Below are 27,278 nucleotides of genomic sequence, written 5' to 3'. Positions count from 1 at the left end.
AGACCCTTTGTCAAAAGCTTTCAGATTTAGTCCCAATGTAAATGTTCTGTCCAAATTTGAGCCAGTATTCTGGTCCCCTTATGTAAAATATTGTACTTCTATCTAACGTGTATGTGTGGCTGCAGCAAGTAGGAATTTTGGTGCATCGGCTACATTACGTATAAGAAAATAAATTCTCATATATCATTACCATATTTTAAAGGCAAATATCCGCCTGGTGGTCGTAATTTTGCTGCCTGCTTTTGCTTTCCTTTGGACCTACTCACCCCCTTTCTCATCACCTCTTGATCCCTTGTCCCCTCCTTCTCCTCATTACATCCACCTCTCACCCTCTCCTTCTTAACAGTCTGGCAGTGAGTATGTACATATGTGTACATGTGCGTGCACATTTGGGTGTGTGTATGCATTCAGGTCTGTGTGTCTGTATGTCTGTGTGTGTGCGCCCGCGCGTGCAGGTGTGTGTATGTTTGTCAGTGTGTGTGTGTGTGTGTCCATGTGCACATGTGTGCCTGTGTCGATGTGTATCTGTGTGTGTGTGTGTGTGTGTGTGTGTCTATGTGTGCATGTCTGTGTGCGTGTGTCCGCGCGTGTGTGCACATATGCTCATGTGCAAAGCTGGGATTAGGGCAGCAGGGATGCTCTCAGCTCAAGGATTCCCACTGAACTCTGGTGAAAATAAAGGTCACAAACTCACCTGACAACAATCAGCACTGAGAGAAGACTGGGGATTTCAGATTAACTTGCAGCATCTTTGCTAAACTTCCATGGATTTCTTTTGCCTGTTCTGATCAAAGAGAGCTCTCAGTACAAGAATAATTCTTTTCAAACTGTTCTCTTGTAAGGTGGTTCAGTGGGCTGTTCAATTCCTGTTTCAAGAGACATTACTATAAAATCTAATTTGGTAATGCACTGCTGTACTGAGAGAAGGTATCTCTGTTGGTCTTTCAATTGAGGGCCACTCTTGCTGGATATAAAAGATGCTGTAGTGCATAACAGTGCTGGAGAGACTCAACGGGTCACACAGCATCCATCAGCAGCGACTGTTTCAGGCCTGAGTCATTATCGGGAATGTGGGAAATCAGGCAAAAAGATGGAGGAGGAGAGGAGGGAGGAAGGGGAGAAACAAGTTCAACAGGTAAAAGGTCTTAGGTGGATACAGGTGGGAGAGAAAGAAACTGAAAATAGGAGGGGGAAGATGACTAAGAAGAGTAACCCTTTGATAGGAGAAGGAAGGGAGGGGGTGGGGAGCTGGAGGAAGGAAAACAGAGTGCTGGGGAAAGAGAGAGGCCAGGTTCTGGGTTAATGGAAGTCTGGTTAGAGACTGTCAACACAGAATGTAAGCTGTAAAACCTTTCATCTGCAAGTGGCCTCAATGTGAATCATTTTGAAGGCGTGTAGGTGTCCAACCATTCTTCAATGACTCTTTGAAGGCGCTAAATAAATTCTCCCTTTTTGCTTGATAATTTTACAATAATGTCTGAAGGCTTATACACTGAAATAATTGTATAGTGCTGAATCACAGAGGCCAAAAGGCCTGATATGAACCCCATCCTGAGTTATAAGGGCTCATTTTGGTGCAAGCACAATTGGCTGAACACTCCTGATGCCTGATTAGTGCCCTTAGTGGAAGTATATTGGGCAAGAACAAGAGAAGGCCATCCAGCCCGTCAAGCCAGGCTCATCTGCACCTACCTGCTTTTTCCCCATATCCCTTAACTCCCCCAACCTGGTCTTAAATATATTTATTGAGGTCACCTCCACTGCTTCAATGGGCAGGGAATTCCACAGATTCACCCCCCCCCCCCCCACCTCCCTCCAGGGTAAAGCAGTTCCTCCTCATCTCTGTCCTAAATATACAACCCTGAATCTTGAGGCTTTGTCCCCTAGTTCTGGTCTCCCCCATATTTGGGAACAACTTACCTACCTCTATCTTTTCTATGCCTTTTATAATTTTACATGTTTGTACAAGATCCCCTCTCATTTTACTAAATTCTAGCAAATACAGTCCCAAATGACTCAATCTCTCCTCAAAGGCTAAAACCCCTCATTTCTGGGATCAACCTGCTGAATATCCTCCAAAGCCAGTCCATCCTTCCTTCCTCCAGTAGGGAGACCAGAACTGCACGCAGTTCTCCCGATGCAGCCTCACCAGGACCTTGTACAGTTGCAGCAGAACCTCTCTGTTCCTAAATTCAATCCATCCAGCACTAGTACTCCAAAGATGGACTTGGGTGTAATCATGCTGACAGCCAAATAACCCTTTGACCTTTGTGGATTTTGACCAATTTGACAGCAGTAAAAATGGCAGAATATTCTCCATGGATTTTAACAAATTAAAGAAGGTCTTGAGGTTTGAAGAATGATTTGGCTAACATTTGGATGAGGGGTTTTACCAAGAGATCCCTCCCAAGGTTGGGTCAGTGGGCAATGTTGAGGGAAGGGTACCAGCCCTCTGTGAGGGATATTGCCAGGGTATAGACTGGACATATCTGGCTGAACTGCTCACAAAATGAAACTGTCACCACGCCGTGCTACACGTGACAACAAACTTGAACTTGAAACAGCTGGGAGCTAAGGCCCGTTGTGGGGAGATAAAGCGATTTGTGAATATACCTGCCATTTGATTTGCACAGGGTCTCTGGACACATCCGTCAGGGCTGGTGGCTTTCCACGACTTCACTCTCCGGAAGGTTGAGATTCAGCTGCAGTGACCACGAGATGCAGGAGCTCACGAAGCAGTGGAGGAAGATGTCACTTCCTCTCTGGCTCACTCTTCAAAGCGAGCTCACTGGGGAGTGTGGCACTGCTTCGCTTGCTTTGTACTCTGGACAAAGGCTTGCCAAATTGAATTCTTTGACATTGAGGGAAGTGGGTGGTGCAGGTTATAGCAGCATTGTACAATGACGTGATGAAATTCTCCCACTGCTGATTGTAAGTCTCTGTGGAGGATTGTTGTCGATCCTCGATCCAGGTTGTGGGGTGTAGTCCCAAATGCCAATTTACTCTCCTGAGGGATGTAGGACTCAGACTTTTCTTCAGCTAATTCTCTTTATTTGATCGACAAACCTGCCTTTTTTCAGTTTTAGACATACAGCACCATGCCACCCTGATGGGGTTCTGATTGACTATTGGAGCGGCACGGTTGGTATAGTGGTTAGTGCAGCACCTTTACAGCGCCAGCGATGGGGACTGGGGTTCAAATCCCACGCTGTCTGTAAGGAGCTTGTATGTTCTCCCCATGTCTGCCTGGGTTTTCCCCGGGAGCTCCGGTTTCCTCCCACCATTAGGGTAATTGGGCGGCACGGGCTCATGGGGCAGAATGGCCTGTTACCATGCTGTATGCTTAAATTTAAAATTTTTAAAATTAAACATATTTACACTCATCCCATTTTATCCTTCCCACAAGTCACCCCTCGCTTACACACTGGGGAGAATTTACAGTGGCTATTTGTCCAAACCAACCTGCTCCTCTTAATGAAGTGGATGGAAACTGGAGCATCTGCAGGAAATCCATGTAGTCACAGGAAAAATATGTATATTCCATGGAATTAGCACCAAAGATCAGGATTGAATGTGGGGTCCTGTCATCACTATAACTTCAATCACTGTAACACAGTAGCATCTCCACGCAGGGAGTATTTACAGTCACCCAGCCGCTGTTTAACAGCTGGGAACTTTTGTGCAGAGCTGACCCTCAGGTTGCCTGGTTTTGGGTTCCTGCTGAAGACTTCAGCCTAAAAGTGCAGGACCACCATCACGCGGATACACGCTTACCTGAGATCGGGTATGCAAACGCAGACTTAAGGTGGCTGTTTATTCACAGGGCCAAGCTCGGATGTTCTTGTGCCTGTTGGGGACTTGCAGCAGGAAACGTCCAAGGTCAAATGCACACATAATGTGTAGCTGTGTTGATTGTTGTCTGGCATGAATACATGGTCTTGACATGCCACACCTTGAAATTCAAGAAGAGTTTCTTCCCATCAGCTCTTGAACTTCCCTATCCTACCACACAGCTAAGTTCCTGGAGACCCATAAAACATTAAAGAAGAGAAGCAGGCCATTCAGCCCACCTAGTCCATGCCAAACTATTATTCTGTCTAGTCCCATTAACCTACACCTGGACCATAGCAAAATTGCTGATCCATGTTATCATCCAGATCATTGATATAGATGACCAACAGCAATGGACCCAGCACCGATTCCTGAGGCACACCACTAGTTACAGGTCTCCAATCTGAGAGGCAATCATCTTCTACCATTTTCTGGTTTCTCCTGCACAGCCAACATCTGATCCAATTCACTACCTCATCCTGAATGTCGAGCGACTGAACCCTCTTGGCCAATCTCCCATACGAGGGATCTTGTCAAAGGCCTTATTAAAGTCCATGTAGACCAAATCCAAGGCCTTTCCTTCATCAGATTTTCTAGCGACCTCCTAGAATAAACTCGAGAAGAATGATTAAGTAGATGGTTGTGAGGGGGGGGGGAGGTGGGGAGTGAGATTTGGGCCATCATATGAGAATTTGTAATTTTAAAATGCTATTTATGGGATATATGTAATAATGTTCTATGTGAGGATTGGAAAAATTAAAATAAAATATTCAACTTACCAGGCTCAAAACCTGTTCACAATTTGCCAGAGACCAGGTATGGAAAGGCCAGCGTAAACCCTGCTCCTGGGAGCAACAGATGCTGCTTGGGAGCCAGAGCGGTCAATGCACTTTAGTGCAGAGTTAATAGAGAGACACAGGAATCCATATGGAAAGAGGAATTAAAAATGATCAAATACCAAAGATGTTGTTAAAACAAACTCAGCTTCTTTCTTTTACTTTGAGGAATCCTTTTTTTGATATTTGGTTTAGTGAAGGTTTACAGAGAATTAAAGATTGTTTTATTGGCTCCTTTTTTGTGACTTTTGAATGAGAAATATGAAATACCAAATAATACAATTTTTTCATACAATCAACTTAAAATATTTCTAAAAGAGAAATTAGGTGCAAGTTTAAGACTGCCAGAAGAAAGTCAATTTGAATATTTAATTACAGATACTTTTATTGAGAAATTTATTACAAATATGTATATAAAATTACAAGATAATATGAAAAAAAAACTATATAAATCAAAACAAAGATGGGAAAAAGATCTAAATATACAAATTCAAGAAATTTGGTCAAGGTTGTGCCAAGAGAGTGTAACAAATACAATTAATGTTAGATATCAAATGGTACAGTATAATTTTTTACATCAATTGTATTATTACTCCATATAAATTAAAAAGATTAGACTCAAATTATTCTGATAAATGTTTTAGATGTAATAGGGAAGTAGGGACCTTTGCTCACTCAGGTTAAAGTGGAAACATTTTGGAAAGATTTAAATATATTATTAGGATAAATTATGAAGATAAAAATACAGTAGGATCTGATAATATTTTTACTTGGTAATATATATGAAGAAGATATGAAATTGAATTTGGATGAATATTAAAAAACATCTTAATATAGCAATAACTGTAGCAAAAAAATTTGTAGCAGTGACATGGAAAACAGAAAATTTTATGATGATGGAACATGGAAATACAAAATTGTACACTGTTAGAAAAAAAAACAATTTAAGGAATAAGATTGGGAATGTTTATAAGATTTGGGAACCATATAAAAATCCATCCACATCACGCAGACCACCAACTCCTCTCAAGCAATAATCAATAAGTAGGAGATACCATAGTTATATTAAGAGAATGTGATTAGTGATTATAGTCCAGGTGCTCTCTTTTTTCTTTTCCTCTTCAGGGGAGGGGGGTTTTGGGAGAAAAATATAACATTTTTTGTATCATCTTGTATTGAATAATTATCTATACATATTGAATAATTATTTGGTATTGATACGTGATAAAACAAAAAAATACAAGGACACAGAAAACTGCTTTGTGATCAAAGATAACAAAAGCTTCTTTAATATACAGTAAAACCCATATAGCCGAAGTAAGTAGGTTAGAGGAGGAGATAGAGATTTTGGAAAAGGATTGACAAAGAAATTCTATGGAAGATAAGAAAGTACATTTTGTTAATATGAAGTTCCAATAGAATTCATTACAAACATAAATTTGAGAAATTATTTCAGAGAACATGACAGAGGTATTATGAATTGGGCGAAAGAGCACAAAAATGAATATTTTTCTTTGAATTCAATATATTTTTCAGTCTGTCCCTTGTAAGAGTATTCAAAAATTTTTTAAAGATTTAAATGCTTTGGTGAGGAAATGTTTATGAAAAGATAGAATGGTAAAGGTATCATTACAGAATTGAACTTGGAAATATGAATTAGGAGGTTTACAACTCTACTTTTCAAAATTATTATAAATCAGCACAATTGAAATATATTAATAGGATGTTTGTAGTGGATAAACCTTTGATATGGGCTGATATTGAGATATCTCGGATAGGTGAGGGGAAGATGGATCCATTTATTTATAGATGGAATCCTCAATTATTGAGTCATTATAATTTACCCGTTTTGAAACATTTAATGGATTTATTGTATAAAAAAATGAAGTCATAGGTACTCAAGGTAAAATACCTTTCTATCAAAATAAGTTTTTTTCTTTTACACTTAATCATGAACTTTTAAAGTTATGGGATCATAAAGGTATTAAATTGGTGCAAGATTGTTATGAAGCAGGATATTTTACTTCTTTTCAAAGAATGAAAGAGAAATATGATATCTTCAAATACTTTTATTTTATTATCAAATTAAAGCTTTATTGTTGGATAATTTTGGGTGTACTTTGCGGTTACCTAGACAATCTAAGTTTGAAATTTTACTTACTGAAGGTGGCAAGAAAAGATTTATATCTGAGATGTATGCTTTAGTACAGAATAAAATGCTTAAATCTAGATTAAAATTGGAAAAAGATTTGGCTGTATCTATTTCTCAGGATGATTGGATGAATTTATGTGAGGATAGTATGACTAAAATTGTAAATGTAAGATATTGATTGGTTCATTATAATTTTATTCATCAATTATATTTAACTCCGGAGAAATTAAAGAAATACGTTGGATTTATGTTTTAGATGTCATAAGAAAGTTGACTCTTACATTCTACTTGGCTATGTGAGACAGTGAAACCATTTTGGAATAGATTTAAGGAACTTTTAGAAGCTGTTTTTAAATTGAAGCTTCCACTAATATTTTTGTTGGGTAATATTAAAAGATGGAGTTTTGAGTTAATATTAAATAAATTTCAAATTGCTTTTTTGAGACTGGCTTTAGCTGTGACTAGAAAATGTTTGGCAATTACTTGGAAAAATGAGTCTAATTTGAGTATTCAGAGATGGCATTTGGAAATGAGATCTTGTATTCTGTTGGAAAAGATAACATATAATTTATGTAATAATTATTTCTTTTTTGCTAAAACTTGGAGCCCATTTTTGGATTATATGGGATTGATTTATTAATCTCCTTTCCACACATTAGTGGTGGTGTTCTGAACCATGGTAACTAATTGATGAATTTTATGTTATGTGATCTCTTTCTTTCTTATTTCTTTTTGGGGGTAGATTAGAGGTGGGTGTGTTAGGGTAGGGGGTGGGGGGTGTAGGGGCTATTATTTACATTAAAAATATCATGTGTGTATTTTGTTTTTCCAAGCTGTATCCATCCTTGTTTGTTTAATCAGGATTTAATAAATAATATTTTCAAAAAAAATACAGTAAAACCCCTGGAATCTGGCACCTAATTGTATTTTCCAGTTGCTTGAGACTCGCTCCTACAATGCCTGATTAATACACCTGCATTAAGAATACAGTTTAAATGACAAAAATACTAGACCGTACTTACACTGAACAAACTTCATGTGCATGAATATATAAACCTTGAAGCATTTTACTTTATTTTCAGTCACTTTCTTTGAAAACATTGAACCATTGTTGTATCTACAGGTTCCTCCCCCTCCACAGAGCCGCCCAAAAGACGAACAATAATTTTATAAATAATTAAACCCCCCCCCACCAAGTTTACAGGTAAAGCCTCTGACCAGGGCAACTCTTATGAAGCAGGGATAAAGAGACACTTTAGGAGAGTCGTCCAAACAGCGAGCGGCATCAACCAGCTCTTCATCCTGAGCAACACCATTGCTGTTTCACATAATTTTATTCAAACAGCTGCTATGAGCAAAGCCTGACCAGGGCTCTCCGCTTGCTGAATATTTTCTCCCATCTTCACCAAAGTTTATGTTATGTGTTACTTCAGAGAACACTTACTTTTACAATTTTAAACTTAACATATTTTAAACTATTATTTTATTCTTATTAATTTTAACTTTTTTGATTTATTTTCCTCAAATTGTTTTCCTGATTGCTTGAGGCTTGCTGGTTACTTGAATTCCAGATGCCAGGGGTTTTACTGTATGTAGAATTATGGATGGTTTTGAATGAGTAACAAGGCTATAATTTATTCTATATCTAGCCATGTTATTTATAGTGAAATGAGATCAGTTAGACTGCAGATTCATCTGCAGAGTTTCTGTAGCATAGAAGCAAGTTTTTAATCTTGCCAAGTCAGGTGGGTGTAGATTCCATTAACAGGGTAAAGTTTGATGCAATCGTGGAAACCTTGTTCACAAATATCAAATAGAATGCCACGTAAATTGAAGTAAAATCTACACAAAAGGAACACTTGAAGAGATTCACCACAGGAGGATTACGATTGAGAAATTACAGGAAACTCATCATTTACTATGAATAACAGCAGTGACAATTATTTTGGTGCTTTGGCAGGGAGATGGTGGGTGGAAAATAATTGTTGGTAATGATATTTTACAAAGACAGCTCACTCCACCCTTTTCTGCTGCACAGGAATTGATCTGTTTAAGGTTAAGGAAAATGAGAGAGAGAGAGAGAGAGAGAGAGAGAGAGAGAGAGAAGGTTACCATGACTATTACACAGAAGATAAGGTCATTGTAATAGAGCCCAATTCTACGGTGGGAACTGTTGAATTTAACGTGAATTAACGAAGGTTAAAGACCTTTTTTCAGGGCTGAGGGTCTTCCGCCTGAAAGATGCATTCTGTTCCCCGTCTCACAGGTGCTGCCTGATCTGCTGAGCGTTTCGTCTGTTTCTATTTTGGGTTTCCAGTATCTACAGTGTTTTTTTTCTTGAAAAAAATCTAATATCTCTCATGGTGACACATGATAGTAAAACTATCTGGTTCACTGCTGTCTTTCAGGGAAAGGAATCTGTCCCTCCTCACCTGATCTGGAATTCATTTTGATCCATTACTATCCACTGAAATGATCAGCCCACTCATTCTGAGATGCAAATGGGTTGGACAATAATCACCAGAGGTGTCTTGTCAGCAGCCTGTGAATGAAATTATTTGAGGCATACTTTTGTGGTTTTGTAGCCAATATTCATGATTTTAGGAATGCAAGAGAATCTCTGAAAGGGGAATTGAGAGCAAAGTATGTTCATGGACCAGAACTTGCTGTAAAGTATACAATAAAACCCCTGGCATCCATCCCTTATGGGGATTGGTGGATGCCAGATAAGTGAATTTTCCGGTTGCTTGAGATTGTGTATGTGTGTGTGTGTGATTGATGAACTAATGGCGAGGCATGCCCAATTTAAACTTCTGTGTTTTTTCCGATTTTTTTCGCTGCTTGCTTGAAAATGCCAGTTTCTTGAATTCCGGATAATGGGTTTTTTTCTATATAATATTCTTCAGAGTTCAGAAGAATGAGGCAGTTATATTATCAAAAGATTCTTGGGGGCATGGTAGGATAGATTTAGACATGTTCTCCTTGAATGGATAGCTCATCCAAGGGGAGCTGTGAGTATTTAGTAATGAGAACTTATTGTCATTGCACACAAATACAACGTAGAGAAGCAGTGAAATTCTTACTTGCTGCAGCCACACAGGTCCGTTAGGTACACCACCGACAATAACATACATTAAATTATCACAACGTGCCAGGACAGAAAAAGAGATAATAACACAGCTGTTATTCACAGCTTGTGCAAAAAAAAAATGTGGTGTTTTAATAGTGCAAACAGATCTTTTAGAGGTTCTGGGCTAGTTTATGGTGAGGGTTTGTTGCAAGATTGGGGAGGTGGCAGTTAACACTGAGGTGTGGCGGAACTCCTTGCACAAGATGATGAGACTCTGGAATTAAACAATGGACAATAGGTGCAAGAGTAGGCCATTCAGCCCTTCGAGCCAGCATTGCCATTCATTTTGATCATGGATGATCATCCACAATCAGTTCCCCGTTCCTGCCTTCTCCGTTATCTTAAAGAGCTCTATCTAACTCTTTCTTGAAAGCATCCAGAGAATTGGCCTCCACTGCCTTTGGAGGCAGAGCTTTCCACAAATCCACAATTCTCTGGGTGAAAAAGTTTTTTCTCAGCTCTGTTCTGAATAGCTTATCCCTTATCCTTAAACTGTGGCCTCTGGTTCTGGACTCCCCCAACATCTGGAACATGTTTCCTGCCTCTAGCATTTCCAATCTCTTCATAATCTTATAGATTTCAATCAGATCCCCTCTCATCCTTCTAAATTCCAGTGTATACAAGCCCAGTCGCTCCAATCTTTCAACATGTAACAGTTTGCCATCCTGGGAATTAACCTCATGAACTTACACTGCACTCCCTCAAAGCAAGAATCTCCTCCCTCAAACTTGGAGACCAAAACTGCACACAGTACTCCAGGTGTGGTCCCTCCAGGGCTCTGTACAACTGCAGAAGGACTTCTCTGCTCCTATACTCCACTCCCCTTATTATGAAGGCCAACATGCTTTCTTCATTGCTTGCGGTACCTGCATGTATAGTTTCAGTGACTGATGAACAAGGACACCAAGATCTCATTATATTTCCCTTTTTCCTAACTTGACATCACTCAGATAGTAATCTGTCTTCTTGTTCTTGCCACCACAGTGGATAACCTCACATTTATCCATATTAAACGGTATCTGCCATGCATCTGCCCACTCACCCAACTTGTCCAAGTCACCTTGCATTCTCATAACATCCTCCTCACATTTCACACTGTCACGCAGCTTTGTGCCATCTGCAAGTTTGCTAATGTTACTTTTAATCCCTTCATCTAAATCATTAATGTATATTGTAAATAGCTGTGGTCCCAGCATCAAGCCTTGTAGTTCCCCACTAGTCACTGCCTGCCATTCTGAAAAGGAGCTGTAAATCTCTACTCTTTGTTTCCCATCTGCCAACAATTTTCTATCCACGTCAGTACCCTACCCCCAATATCATGTGCTCTAATTTTTCCCACTAATCTCCAATGTGGGACCTTATCAAACGCTTTCTGAAAGTCCAGGTACACTACATGCACTGGCTGTCCCTTGTCCATTTTCATAGTTACATCTTCAAAAAATTCCAGAAGATTAGTCAAGTATGATTTCCTCTTCATAAATCCTTGCTGACCCGGACCGATCCTGTTACTGCTATCCAAATGTGCTGCTATTTCATCTTTTATAATTGACTCTAGCATCTTTCCCATCACTGATGTCAGCTAACTGGTGTATAATTCTTTGTTTTCTCTCTCCCTCATTTCTTAAAAAGTGGGACAACATTAGCTACCCTCCAATCCGCAGGAACTGATCCTGAATCTATAGAACACTGGAAAATGATTACCAATGTGTCCACAATTTCTAGAACCACCTCCTTAAATTCCCTAAGGTGCAGATCATCAGGTCCTTAGGATTTATCAGTCTTTGGTCCCATCCATCTACCCAACAACATTTTCTGCCTAATGTGAATTTCCTTCAGTTCCTCCATTACCCTAGGTCCTCTGTCCACTATTACACCTGGGAAATTGTTTGTGTCTTTCCTAGTGAAGACAGATCCAAAGTACCTGTTCAACTCATCTGCTATTTCCTTGTTCCCCATAATAATTTCACCTGTTTCTGCCTTCAAGGGCTCAACTTTGATCTTAACTATATTTTTTCTTTTCTCATACTTAAAGAAGCTTTTACTATCCTCCTTTATATTCTTGGCTAGCTTCCTTCGAATCTTATCTTTTCTTCCCATATTGCCTTTTTAATTATTTTCTGTTGCTCTTTAAAAGTTTCCCAATCCTCTGGTTTCCTGCTCATCTTTGCTATGTTATACTTCATCTCTTTTATTTTTATACTGTCCTTCCTTTGTCAGCCACGGTCGCCCTTTATGCCCCTTACAATCTTTCTTCCTCTTTGGAATGAACTGATCCTGTACTTTCTGTATTATTCCCAGAAATACTTGCCTTTGTTCTTCCACTGTCATCCCTGCTAGGGTATCTTTCCAGTCAACTTTGGCCAGCTCCTCCCTTATGACTCCATAGTCCTCTTTGTTCAACTGTAATATTGACACTTCCTATTTTACTTTATCCTTCTTAAATTGTAGATTAAAACATCATATTATGGTCACTACCTCCTAAGGGCTCCTTTACCTAGAGTTCCCTTTATCAAATCCGGTTCATTACACAACACTAACTCCAGAATTGCCTTTTCCCTGGTAGGCTCTAGTACAAGCTACTCTACAAAATCCATCTAGAAGGCACTCCACAGACTCCCATTCTTGGGGTCCAGCACCAACCTGACAACTAGAGGGTTTGGAGGTGAGGTCACTGGGGGTGTATAGGGAGGAAGTTGATTTTTTTTTGTAAGTTCAGGGCATTGAGGGCTATCACAGAAGAGAAGATGATGCCTGGGGCAGATCTATCACTCACGTTAAATGACAGGGCAGACTGGTGACACCATGTGGTCTTCTCCTAATTTCTTATATTCCTTTATTCTTAGAAATCAGTCAATTTAATATTGCACAATATAAATGTGCCAATAATCCAGTGATTTGTGCTAAATGTGTTCACGTTAAGCTGTGAAATGGGAATTGCTCCATTGCCTTGTTAAAACCAAGGCTGATTGCTGACTCCCTGCAAATTCTAACTATTTGCTGAGTTTGTGGATTAATTATGAATTAATCTCCTCACTGAAAGTTTGGGCTTCTGCTTAATGAAATTTAGACATCTACAAGCCACTGAAACACTCAGGAACAGAAACAGCCTGTCTACATTTTTCTCATACCTTGATGAAGGACTCAAGCCTGAAACATTGGTCTGTATCTTTATTTTTGCTACATAAAGTGCACTGTTTGACGTGCAGAAATTTCTCCATCATTGTGCTTTTAATTAACGAGGGTACTACCAACTTCTTAGTTTGCAATTTCTCAAATCCCTCTTGACTTTGTTGCCCTTTCATTTACCATGTCTTTCTCTGCCTTGTGGCTTAGTGTGGTAAATTCTTGAGCTGATGATCAGACTTCACAGCCTATTAGTTGATGTTAGCAATGCCCAACCACAATTTTATTTAACTTTTTCATGAGTTATACTGCATTTTACTAAATTTTCTTGTGAATCCAGTGAGTTTGAAGGGATCAGCGCTAGCTGCAAGCCAATACGTCCCTGACTCCGGGCATTCCAGACCCCAAACCCACACATCCCTGACTCTGGGCGTTCCAAGCCTCAAACCCACACATCCCTGACTCCGGGTGTTCCAGGCCCCAAACCCACACGTCCCTGACTCTGGGTGTTCCAGGCCCCAAACCCACACGTCCCTGACTCTGGGTGTTCTAGACCCCAAGTCCACACATCCCTGACTTCGGGCATTCCAGACCTCAAACCCACACATCCCTGACTCCAGGTGTTCCAGACCCAAAACCCACATGTCCCTGACTCTGGGCATTTAAGAGTCTCAGACAACACATGGATGGAAGACAAATTGTGGGTTACGGGGTAGGAAGGTGTTAGATTTTGGTTGGAAATATGCAGGTTGGCACCACATCGAGGGCCAAATGGCCTGTACTGTGCTGTAATGTTCTATCTACATCAAGACTCAACTTTGTCAATTCTGCAAATTCCCCATTTCCTTTGGCTTTAGTTCCTCAATTTATTTTTAATTTTAATGGTACGACACAATAGCAGCTGATTCGGGCCATCGAAACCCATGCCAGCCAATTATACCAAATTAACCTACCAACACCATATGTTTTGGAGGGTTGGTGGAAACTGGAGGAACTAGAAGAAACCTACGTGAGTCATGGGGAGAAAGTACAAACTCTTTACATGCAGGGCCGGGTTGCTGTCGTGGCATTGTGCTAACCACGATCCAAGCCAAGAACACCCTACACTAATGTGCTAGTTAGTGTCAGTCAGGCTTTGTCCATGGGAGAGTGCACCTCACAAATTTAACGGAGCTTTTCTTGAAGAGGTGACCAAAAAGATTGGAACCTGGATCGCAGGTGCTGTAATACATTGCGCTAACTGCAACGCCCACAATTTATTTCCCTGACTATTCATTCATTGTTTATTGGCAGTTTTTGATCTATTTACCTGATGGAACCATTTCTAAGTGCAGTCTCAGAGAGTTTTTGCAGCTGCCCCCCCCCCGCCACTTGCTGCTGACTGAAGGATAACAAATGCGATTGACTATAAAGTGTGGCGGAAAATATCCCGCAGGTGTGTAGGCCTTTGAAAATGGCAGGGATTGGTTAATCTTTGAAGAGTGGAGATTTTTCACAGCAGGTCTTTCCGACACACTCAGACTGGCTGCATATTACCAGCAGGTTTTGTTTCCATTTCAACATTCACACTGGTTGGAATTACACTTCAATCTCAGTTAGTTCCACTCTGGGACACTGTGGGAGTTACTGGGGCGTGTGGGTGGCTGAGGTCGATAGGTTTTTCCTGTCTTTCTGGAGGACTGTGACAGAGGACATGTCCTGATGCTTTTGACAGTGAAAACCCTTTTGGCAGGGTGGGTTGAATAGAAGGTGCATTTTGGAACAGCTCTGACTCCATAGGAGATTCTTATTTTGTCCCATGGGAGAAAGCAATGAGATGAGATTCCAGTATGTGCTTTTAGGAATAGTGAGAGAAAGTAATTTGTTTATCGATTGTTTGTTGTTATGCATACGAGGTTCAGTGATAATTTGGTCTGCATCAAGTTAGAATCCAGGAGTAAGCACCATGTTTCAGGCAGAGCTGATTTCCAAAAGTGAGCTGAGAATAACCAAACCAGAATCAGAATTTATCGTCATTAACAGACATAAAATTTGTTATTTTGTGGCTGCATCACAGTGTAAACATTTATATACACTAACGAACAAAATAAATAAAAAATAATGCACGGAAAGTCAAAGTAAGGCCGTGTCTGTGGTTTATTGATTATTCAGGAATCTGATGGCGGAGGGGAAGAAGCTGTCCTTGTGCCACTGAGTGCTCGTCTTTAGGCTCCTGTACCTTTTTCCCAATGGTAGAAGAGTGAAGAGTAGGTGGGTTGGGGGGAGGGCTCCTTAAGGATAGAAGCTGATTTCTTAAGACACCACCTCTTGTAGATGTCCTTGGTGGAGTGAAAACGGGTACCTGTGATGTCGCAGGCTGAGTTAACAACCTTCTGGAGTTCTATGTTCAGAGCGTTGCTTTGGTGCCTCTGTACCAGACAGTGATGCAACCAGCCTGAATGCTCTCCATGGTGCTCCTGTAGAAGCTTGAGAGTCTTCAGTGACATACTGAATCTTCTCAAATTCCTCACAAAGTATAGCCACTGGCAAGCCTTCTTTGTGATTGCATCAACATGGAGACTCCAGGGCAGATCCTCGGAGATGTTGACATCCAGGAATTTGAAGTTCTTGACTCTCTCCATTGCTGAGCTCCAATGAGGACTGGGTCAGTCCCTCGTGATTTTGCCCTGAAGCCCACAGTCATCTACTTGGTTTTGCTAACGTTGAGTGCAAGTGGCAGCATCAACAGTGCAAACATTCATATAAATAACATAAACAAAAAATATATAAAACTAGTGCACAAAAAGTCAAAGTAGATTTAGTTGGTTAATTGTTCGCAGTGGAATATTTGGGCTTCACAGGCTTGTGGGATAGAAGGACCTGTTACTGTCCTGTATCTTCATTTTCTTCTGTCGTGGTCACGCACTTACCTTCATCGGGATGAGGAGAGTGAGAACGCCAGGTGTGGCAGTGAACCAATGAGAAGGCCAGAGGAGTTTAGTGGGGTGGTGTTTGGGGAGTTGAAGAATGCAATGTTGTGTCCAGTGAAGAATTTTAAAAAGTCGACTTCATGGTGTACTGAACGAAACGAGTGAGTGTATTCTGTATTTGTTAGTAAGCCGTGGGAAATCAGTGCCGATACACTGCTAAACCCATTTCTAATTTATTAAATGAATAACGTAAATAATAAATGCAGGAAGAAAACAAACCCAAAATTCTAACTGTGATTGGATTGTAGACACAAGAGACTTTTCAGTGTTTCCCTTTAAATGTATCCATCTGATAAATAATACATTTTAAGTATTCTTTCTTCTCCTCCTGCAACTGCCTCTGTCTAAAATCATGTACTTACTTACTCCCACTTGCTTTAGTGATGTTCATAGGGTTATTCCCAGGACCTGAAAATTAGAGAAACTGCACGTAATATTGCTTTCCATTCAGAGAGCTACCCATCCCCCATCACCTCAGCGTTTTTCTCTTCTACCCTGCAACTTTTATCCACCTGTGACCTCTTTCCTGTTAGCCTGTGCTCCTCCCCTTGCCTTGCCCTTTCCTCCTCCACTCCCCCCTCCCACCTTTTTAATTCAGGCACCTGCATGCTCTTTGCTCGTACCTTGACAAAGGGCTCAGGCCCAAAACATTGGTACTCTTTATTTCCTACAGATGTTGTGTGGCCTGCTGAGTTTCTCCAAAACGCTTGCGTATTGCTTTACAAGCACTGCATGTTGATTTATTTTCTCTCCCTCTCTTTATTTTATGTAACACACTTTATATACCCCTAAAACACATTAACCATTTCATGACACACTTTCTCATGCAAATTTATGAACTTGTTTTGCAGTTCAATTCCACCTTGTGCTATCTGCCTCATTCAGAACCAGTCACAGCAGTGCCTGGATCATGAGCCTCATGTCTTCCCATCAAGCTATTATTTGGCTCCATAAAATATCCAGCTTGTCACTCCATGTCCCAGGAAAAGATTCATCACCCTCTCCAATTTCAAAACCTAGTCCTCTTGGAATATTCATAGATGAGAATATTAACCTCCAAAAAAGCTAAACAATCCCTGACTTAAACCTAATATTAGGATGATATTTCTTGGTAATTTAGACTAATTCAGAAGTTATTTTAGAAAAAAATTCCCATTTGATGGTGTCATTTTTCTGCCGATGATTTCAGGCTATATAATTTACATTACCATTTCTTCTCTCCAAAATTTGTGATAAACTTTACTATCCAATACAGTATTTTCATAACACTTTCTTCAGATATGCAAATCCCAGAAATCTCAAAAACAAAAGCCCAATAAATTGTTTTTGTCCATTTTCCCTATTTCTAAACATAATCTGATTATTTCAGCAGTAAACACAAGAGTCTGCAAACACAGTGGTTGAAGTTAAAACACGATGCTGGAGAAACTTAGCAGGTCCAACAGTGTCCTTTCTGTAGCAAAGATAAAGATACATAATTGAAGTTTCAGGCTTGAGCCCTTCGTCAAGGTGTGGAGAAAGGTAGGCAGGCACTCATTAGCTCGTTCCTTGATGAAGGGCTCAAGCCTGAAATGTCGATTAGATATCTATCTTTGCTACATAAAGGACACTGTTTGACCTGCTGAGTTTCTCCAGCATTGTGTTTTTCCTGGTTAATTCAGGGACAGGTTTCATCAAAGTTCTATTTGATTTACCTGATTAAAACTTTCTATTTTTTATATATGCAGCATCTCAGAATCCTCTTCGCTTCATTTTTAGTTGAAATCAAATGATACAAGTTAAATTTCTCTGTGTGTATTTTATTCTAGAAAGTAACAAGTGACCCTGAATGTCCAAGTCATTTGACAGTCACGGTGCTGCCTTTGTGATTGAAAAGGAGAGCTCCTTCCGGGTCGGGTAGTAATCTCACAAAGAGATTTAGAACCATAGAACACTACAACACAGAAACAGAAGGGCCCTTCGGCCCTTCTAGTCTATGCTGAATCATTTTTTTTGCCTAGTCCCACTGACTTGCAACCTAGTCCATAGCCCTCCATACCCCTCCATCCAGCCCTTTTACAATGTGGGAGTCCCAGAAAATATGTGGACAATTAAAATCTCCTACTATCACAGCCTTATGTTTCCTGCAGCTATCTGCTATCAATCTACAGATTTACTTCTTCAATTCTCATTGACTATTGGGCGGTCTATAATACACCCCCATGAGTGTGATCACAAAATAAATTGATGAAGGTCGGGCCGTAGATGTGGTCTACATAGATTTTAGCAAGGCATTTGACAAGTTTGCCCACAAGAAACTCATCCAGAAAGTCATGAGTCATGATCAGTGGAACTTTGGGTGTGTGTTCTCCAACCTTCATGTCATCCGCAGACTTACTGACCCATCCTTCCACGTCCTTCATCCAGGTCATTTATAAAAATTATAAAGAGCAGGGGTCCCAGAAAAAGGTTGGAGAAGTTGTAGATGGAATTAAAGGTTGTTGAAGGTTACAAGAGGATATAGACAGGATGCAGAGTTTGGCAGAAAAGTGGCAGATGGGGTTCAATCCAGATAAGTGTGAGATGATGCATTTTAGAAGAACAAACCAGAAGGCTGAGAACAGGGTTAATGGTCAGTTACTTATGAGGGACCTTGGGGTTCTAATCCAAATATCCCTCAAGGCCGCTGAACAGGTTGATAGGATAATTAAGAAGGCCTATAGGATGCTGGGATTCAGTAGAGAGGTCATGTTACAACTCTACATATCTTTGGTGAGACCACACTTAGAGTATTGTGTTCAGTTCTGGTCACCTCATAGGAAGGATATGGAAGCCCTGGAGAGGGTGCAGAGGAGATTTACCTGGATGTTGCCTGGATTAGAAAATAATACTTGTGAGGCAAGGTTAGCAAAGCTGGAACTATTCTATTTGGTGAATAGAAGGATGAGAGGAGACATGATAGAGGTCTACAAGATTATGAGAGGCATGGATAGGGTGGATGGCCAGTGCCTGTTTCCCAGAGCAGGATCAGCAAACACCTGAGGACATGCGTACAAAGTTAAGGGAGGGAAGTTTAGGGGAGACATCAGGGGTAAATTTTTATTACACAGAGAGTTGTGGGTTCCTGGAATGCTTTGCTGGGGATGGTGGTGGAGGCTGGAACACTGGGGGAATTTAAGAGATTCTTAGACACATGGATGGAAGAAAAATAAAGGGTTGCGGAATAGGGAGGGTTTAGTATTTTTTATTTAGGAATGTTTATAATTAGTATAGTGTTATATTTTACGTTTTTTAAAATTTCTTCTCAATGTAACATAGGTCCTAACACCATTTGATCTGGTTTGTTAATAGTTCACTTTGTTATCAGGAAGTAACATTTACTTCATAAAACCAATAAAAATATTGAAAAGAGAGGGAGGAATATATGGGTTGGCACAATTTCAAGGGCTGAAGGGCCTGTAATGTGCTGTATTGTTTTATGTTCATACCTTAACTGTTCCTCAGCTCCACCCATGCAGCCTCAGTAGATGAGCCTTCTGGATCTGTCCTGCCTAACCTCAGCTGTGATATTTTCCCTGACAATCAATGCCACTCCTCCCCCTTTCATCCCCCCATTCTCGCATTGAGCTGCCAGTCCTGCCACTCCTGCAACCGTTTCACTAATGTCCACAAAATCATAATTCCACATGTCAATCCAAGCTCTAAGCTCATCTGCCTTTCCTCCAATACTCCTTGCAATGAAATAGCTACACCTGAGAACATTTCCATCATGTACAACCATTGACTTCTAACAGTGCATGCAATTTTCACCTCATCTTTTCCTTCCTCCACTCCTCTATCTGCTCCAGTACTCTGTTTCCCTCCCCCTGCAAATCCAGTTTAAACCAATCAAAGCAGCACTAGCAAACTTTCCTGCAAGGATATTAGTCCCTCTCCAGTTCAAATACATACCATCTTGTTGGGACAGGTCCCACCTTCCCTGGAAGAGTCCAATGATCCAGGAACATGAAGCCCTCCCTCCTGCACCAAGCCTTTAGCTGCATTTTCCTTCTATTTCTAACCTCACCAGCACGTGGCATGGGCAGCAATCCTGAGATCACTACCCTGGAGGCCTTGTCCTTCAGCCCAGCACCCAACTCCCTGAACTCTCCTTGCAGGACCTCCTCACCCTTCCTTCCCACGTCAATGGTCCCTACATGGAGCATGACATCTGGCTGTTCACCCTCCCTCCTGAGAATGTTGTGAACTCGATTTGAGATATCTCAGACCTAGGCATCAGGGAGACAACATAGCATCTGGGATACTCGATCTCTTCCACAGAGCCTCTTATCTGTCCCCATAACTATGGAATCCCCTATCACTACAGCTCACCCCTTCTCCTCCCTTCTCTGTGCCAGAGACCTCATCGTCATGGCTTGTCCCTGGTAGGTCGTCACCCCCCCCCCCCCCCCCAACAGAATCCAAAATGGTCTACTTGTTACTGAGGGGAATGGGCATAGGGTGTCCTCTGCTGCCTGCCTGTACCCTATTCCTCTCCTGGCTCTCACTTACCTACCTTCCTCTTGCTTCCCTGGTGTGATAGACGATCAATTACGGTGCCTGCAGACTTTTGTCTTTTACTCCTGTCACTGCAAAACTCTGTGAAATCTCTTCAAGGGACACCTATCCTGAAGAAGTTCTCCCTTCATTCACAGAGTCTGCAGACTTCCATATTTTACCACTGTGCTGCCTCTACCTTTTGTGGACGAGTTCTGAGATCTTTTGCTGAACCCCCTGTGGTTCCAATCATTTTGAAAAGAACAGAAGAAGACGGTGGTATGACTTTCCCATGAGCCTACCCTTTCCCTTGTCACCAGGAAAATATTCACTCAAAAGTTATCAACTTGTCGAAAAGGAGCAGCGATGGAAGGGTTTACCTTCACCACAGGCTTATCCACAGAGGCAGCTCTGCATCCTGTGCAGTGTAAGATAATAATAAATTCATTCCGGAAAGTGCTGGAATTGTGGCAATTTCCTCACTTTCATTTCACTTTCTTTTCAGGTTCCTGCTGAAATACAAAAGTGCTAGCTGAATGAGCTTTAACTGATCGTAATTTTATTGGTCATTTTTACACACACACGCTCTGTTCATTTGTTTCAGTCTTTTGATATTTTACGCTGCCTTTAGACTTTAGAGTCTCCAATAGTGTCTCCCTTAAAAACCCCAAAGTTGAATCAATGATAATATTATGATTAATCTCAAAAAGCAAAACATTCCCATTAAGGAAAATAATTATTGAAGTTACTTCTGAAATGATCCTTAGCTATTTCCTAAAATGCTATTCAAAATTCATAATTTCCAGTTTTTTATTATCTGGGAAACTCTTATGTAATATTGTCAATATATATGATAATATTGACTAGAATTCCACAGGATCATTGTGGAATTCAGTTCCTTATTCTTTCCACCATTAATTTCACGCTGTCAGTATCTGATAAAACCAGACAAGAAAAATAAAAAGAGATAAAATGGGCCGGCGATGTTAGCATAGCAGTTGGCGAAATGCCATTACAGCGTCAGCAAACCCACGTTCTATCCACCACTGTCTGTAAGGAGTTTCTGGATTCTCTTTGTCACCTGCGTGGATTTCTTCTCGGTGCTCCAGTTTCCCTCCACAATCCAAAGACGGACAAGGTTATTCAGTTAATTGATCGCATGGATGCATCTGTGCGGCACGGGCACAAGGGCCAGAAGGGCCTATTGTGCTGTATCTCCAAATTAAAATAAAATAAAACATTTTTAAAATATGGAGACTTTTATAGAGAAAAGGAACAGAGTAAAGAATCCCAGAGATCGGATATTTATAAAGAGAAAAGGAATGGAATAAATAATCATAGAGGATGTGGACTTATAAAGAGAAAAGGAACACGTGTAAAGATTCCCAAGAGAACAGCGATTTATCAAGAGAAATGGAACGGAGTAAACTATCCAAGAAAACGGGGTCTTATAAAGAGAATCTATGAGGACCTGGAAAATCTCAGGATGTAGCGACCTGAGAGAGCCTCTGCTTCCTCAGGAGTTTGCGGAAGAGCTAGTGGAGTTATTCAAGTGAACCGGTATGGACTTGAAGGGCCGACATGGCTTGTTTCCGTGCTGTAAATGGTTATATGGTTATATGTGTGTGTATGAACTAACCTAGTAATTGGCGCCATGTTCCTGTATTCTCTTCCAGCATCTTTGTGTTCTTTCTCAGGCAACTAAAAAGTAAAATAAAAACCAAGGAAATTTATTGTCACATTACCAAAACCTGCAAGGTTCAGAATCAGAATTAGGTTCATTGTGTGACATGAAATTTGTTGTTTTGCGACAGCAGTATCATGCATTATAGGTGTAAACTTGCTATAAATTACACTTCTGTAAAAACAAGATTGAAAAAATAATTAATTAATGCGAACAGAGAAAGAGGGTGAGATGGTGCCACAAGTTCATTCCCCATTCAAAAATCTGATGGTGGAGGAGAAGAGGCTGTTTTTTGTCACATTGGGTTATGTATCATCTTATTTAAAGGAGAGTCTTAAAAAAGGAGTGGAACTGCATAAAGGTTGTGGATTCATGAGAACGTTTCAGGACCCTTTAAAGATGTATTTGACCCAGAAAATATTGTTGAGAGATAACTTTGGAAATTACTTTCTAATCTTCTTTGTTTTAATCTGCCACATTGATATAACATTTCTCTTGATCAACTTTCTGGATCCTCCTTGTGATGGAACCACTGTTAATACTGTCTGTATGTGTATGGCTGGCCCACTCCTTGCTGATTCTACCTGTGGCTCCTTCCCTCTTGATTCTCCTAATAAAGGTGGCAATGTCATAACCCCTCCCCCAGAACAAGCTCAGGTCTCAAGTCAGCAACACGAGACATACCTTCTATTTATGGTAATAAAAGCTAATCAGTCAGGTAACTTTTAGTCTTTGGAGTTACATTACTCCTTTCAAACTTTCTTGGAGGAATCAATCCAATCAGTTAGATTTCAAGCTTTCAGTAATTGAATCAAGCCCCTCCCTAACAGATGTTTGAATTAATATTGCATGCGACTCATTTTGATTGAAAACATTTCTACTGAATTAAAATGCTATGAAATAACATTGGTAACAGATGATAATGTTCAGCAGGTCAGTCGGCAGATGAACATGAAAGTGAATATTCCACATGAGTCACTTTTCACCAGAACTAGGAAATGCTAGACATCAGATATTTTATAAATTGCAGAGAAGTGGCAAGAGCATAAGTTGGGTACGTCATGGGGTGAAGCCAAAGTTTGACCCTTTTCCCATTAACCTCTCTTAGTATCCGTGGTTTCAGTCCCAGTCCATGTCTGCAGAATCAAACCTTGAACTGCGTCCTTCGTGCCCAAGGAGACACCAGGTTATTAAAGCTCAGTACCAGTGGTTCAAGTGTACGTTGTGCAATCTGTTTGCTGCTCGCTCAGAAGGAGCCCCGGGATTGGGAATTAGCCAACACCACCTCTGGGCTCTCTCCAGGTCATCACTTATTTTATTCAGCCATTTCAGCAAATGAACAGCCCTTTCAACACTAAGGGATAGTTACTCTTTTTGATCCAGTTTTATTACTTGATCTAAGCAGCATATACTCAGTGCTACTGCACTCTTTTTGCCTTGGTTTTCTATCTCTCGAGCCCCCCCCCCCACCTCTTTGCTGTTCCTTGGACTTTATTTAGAAGTTCCCTTTGGGCTGGATAGCTGCCATCTAAGGTATTGCCATTCTAGTGCAGGAGGCAAAAGTGCTGGAGAAACTCAGCAGGTCATGCAGCATCCAGGGAAAGCTAAAGGCAATTGGTGCTTCGGGCCTGAGCCCTTCTTCGGGTGTGCAGTGAGGAACTAAGGACTGATAGCAGTTCAGCATGACTTCTGGAAATCACAGGGTGAAGCAGCACAGAACAAGAAGCAGAAACAGGAGAGGGCCATGTGGTCTCTCACGCTCCGTCATTCAGAAGGATCATGGCTGATTTGGCTCCTCCTTAATTCCTCTGCTCTCTGATCACCTTAGCAATCAAAAATGATTCCACCCTAGCAATGATGCATACAGTGGCTGAGTATCCGTAACACTTGGCATATGGAATTCCTCTTCAAAAGGATTGTTCTCATCTCTGTGCAAAACAGTGAGATCCCATATCCCGATTGCAGAAAGTGAGTGCTGTAGTGATGTGAGGAAATAAAAATCTGAACTGAATGGATCACTGCCTTTGTTTTACAAATGAAACGTTCATTTGGATAACCTTCTCTTTCCTTGCCTCTCTACAGAAACACGCACAGACAGAGCAAAGAAATTATTCAGACATTATACAGTTGGATCTTATGACAGTTTTGATGCTGCCAGGTAGGTTGATGTTATTTTTTGATGCTTCCTTTGTGGTAAACAGCCGGATTACAAAGGTTATTTCCCCACCTTGTTTGTATAAAATACTTTCTCCACATGGTTTGAAAGCTGAAGTCAGAGAATTTTGAATTTGTCGAACAATTTGGCATACACCCCCATTTTGATGGTGAACTTCCTCACTACTGCCTGGTATCTTTAGCCCTTTTTACTCACGATCTGTATAAAGAAAATCTGAAAGGAGGATTCAGTGTTCACACTGCTGAGTCCTTTTACATAGGAATCTGACAAAAGTGGGAGGGGTGGGGGGTGAATGTGATTCACAGTGGCACCGCCCTCTGATGTGATGTAGAACATATGCACCAGGAAATGAATCATTTTTATTATTATTTTGACTGAGTCCACGATCATTTGCAATGATTTCTGTTAGGTGTGACTGTAAGAAACATTTGCATTTATAAAACGCTTTGCTTGACCTCATAACGCCTGTCATCCATTTCAGCCAATGAGGCACCCATTGGAGGAGAAATTCACATTATAGTTTATTTTCTCTATAAACTTGATTTCACTTCTCTTTGGGGGCTTAGAGCACGATATTTACTTACTTCTCTTTGGGGGCTCAGAGCACGATATTTACTCACTTCTCTTTGGGGGCTCAGAGCACGATATTTACCCAGCTATGCGCCAGCTTTAATTGGGCTGTAAATTCAAAACCTCGATGGAAATCTGTTCTGGCAGCTGACAGGAGCCGTGGGCCATCTGCTGCAGAGATGACCAGGCTGGGGTCTCGCTTCTGCAATACAGCCTGGTTCTTATGAATTCCTTCTTTAAACGATGTCCCATTCTCTTACACTTTCTCACAATGTCAACATGCTTTAAATTAATTTTCACAGGAGCTGACCGAGTTTCACTTTCTGTTGCAGTTTAGTTTTCAGTTTAATGCTCATTGTACACCTCGCAAGAAATTGGTTGAATTGAAATCATTTTCTCATGTGAAAGAAGGAAAATAAGCTTGTCTGCAGACAAATCCCTAGGGTGTGCCACTATCGTGGAGCGGGCAGACTTGCCCAACTGCTCCCTCCTTCCATGTGTCCTTACTCAGTTTAAGGCAGTGGCCTTCATCCCCCCATCCCTACGACACTGCGGGAAGGTGGTCTGTGGGCAGAGAGGCAATGCGCTCTGAACTAAGGCTGGACGGGTTCGCTCTCAAACCAACCCGAGAGGTTACCCAGGGGCAGCCGGACGTGGCTCCCTCTCAGAGGGAGAAACATCCCCTTAGTTAAAAGAACGCTTCAAAGCAAAGGTTAACGAGCTGTTGTTGTTTGTGAGGAGGTCATGTGCCACTCTCCTGCTGACAGGATGGGGGATATCCTGGTTAAGTGCCGAGCTCCAGCCCTAGCACCCAGTGGCATAGGCTGAGTAGCTGGGGGGTCGCAGGTTGAGGACGTCTTCGTGACTTCATCAGCCATCCCCCTCCTGAGCCGGTTTCAGCACTTGTCCGATTAAGCAGGAGGCGATGTGAGCACTCCACCTCTGACACTAGGTACCTTGACAGAGGAAATCTGGTGGGAATTGGACGTGCGGACCCACCTTTTCTGCGTTCACGTAGGTAGGTGAGGTGTATAAAATCTGAAGAGAACCTGTCGCGAAGGGTCTGTGTAAAATGGTCTTTAGCCAATAATGCCAGCCCACTACACATTTGTGTGAACAAACTCTGGTCGCACTTTTAGCCTGATCTCTACAAATGCAAATTTACTTTCACATTTCTCTTTTAAAGATGTTTGTGAAAATTTGTCACCAAGCAGCTACGTTTTATACATTAAAACAATTTTATGCACATCTATTCTCTGTAAATTATTTGAAGTACTCAAGCAGTTCATATTAAATTTTGGACTTTGTTTTTTGAGATTTAAGAGGGGGTTATTGAGGCAAGTACTGTTGAGACAGATAGATGGAGAGAGGGGCATGCATGGGCAAGTTGGGCCAAATGGCCTATTTCTAATCTGTTTGACTCTATGACTCGGTTATGCATAAGTGATGAAGCACAACTGAGCCTGTATTGAAGCCAATCACTATGATATTGAAGATATGCCGTACACCTGTTTGTTTTCTGGTTGCATTGACTCAATATGACCAACGAGCTCCTCATGTTGCCGATTTAGTAAACTTCACCTAGAACAAATTTACGCTCAGAATAAACTGACCAATTGTTGTATTGTAGCAACAATGAAAGAATCATTATCGAAGCATTGAACAGTGCCACACCAACGTCAGGAACCAGGGAGCACCATGGTCAGTACCACAGTCTCCTTGCTCCAGGAACCAGGGTTTGATCTACATCAGCCATTCTCAACCTTTTTCAGCAATGGTCCCTCCTAAAACTCTGCTCAAAGGCTACAGACTCACTTCCCTGTGAAGCAATCAAGTTTTGGTTAATTCCATACTCCTCTCCCACTGACGGCACAAAAATAGCATTTCAAATATTTATGTTACATGAGGTGAAAAGAAAAAAAAAAGGCTTTTACTGAAATGTGCTGTGGCCCTCAGGGGTGGCGGGGTGGTTGTGGGGAAGACGAGGACATAGGGCCCTCGCTGGGAATGGCTGACCTACATGTTGGGATTTGTTTGTAGTTTGTACACGATGGGTGCTCCAGTTTTCTCCCACATTCCAAAGAAAGAATGGCAGTTTAAAAAGCCACTGTAGATGACCTCTTATTGTGGAAAAGAGTCACAACGAATCAGAAGGGAATTGATAGGAATGGAAGAGAGATTAAGTTGCAGGGGTTCAGGGAAATAGTAAATGAGGGAATGAGACTGATGAGATGACTCTGCTGGGAAATAGCATGGATCTGGTGGGTCGACTTGACTCCCTTCAGTGTCATA

The 27,278-nt window shown here is 41.1% G+C and overlaps 1 protein-coding gene across 15 annotated transcripts in view; it reads left to right on the top strand.

Moving 5' to 3' along the window:
• The window catches only part of shank2b (SH3 and multiple ankyrin repeat domains 2b), a 1,183,051-nt gene that overhangs the window by 464,215 nt on the left and 691,558 nt on the right, over window positions 1-27,278 (top strand). For all 15 annotated transcript variants that reach the window (XM_069902317.1, XM_069902307.1, XM_069902287.1 and 12 more), the window contains one exon: window positions 24,323-24,398. In XM_069902317.1, the coding sequence (XP_069758418.1) occupies window positions 24,323-24,398 (76 nt within the window). The remainder of the gene's footprint in view (window positions 1-24,322; window positions 24,399-27,278) is intronic.

Source organism: Narcine bancroftii, chromosome 1, assembly GCF_036971445.1.
Source record: "Narcine bancroftii isolate sNarBan1 chromosome 1, sNarBan1.hap1, whole genome shotgun sequence".
Lineage (NCBI taxonomy): Eukaryota > Metazoa > Chordata > Chondrichthyes > Torpediniformes > Narcinidae > Narcine > Narcine bancroftii.
This window is presented reverse-complemented; position numbering and strand designations above follow the sequence as displayed.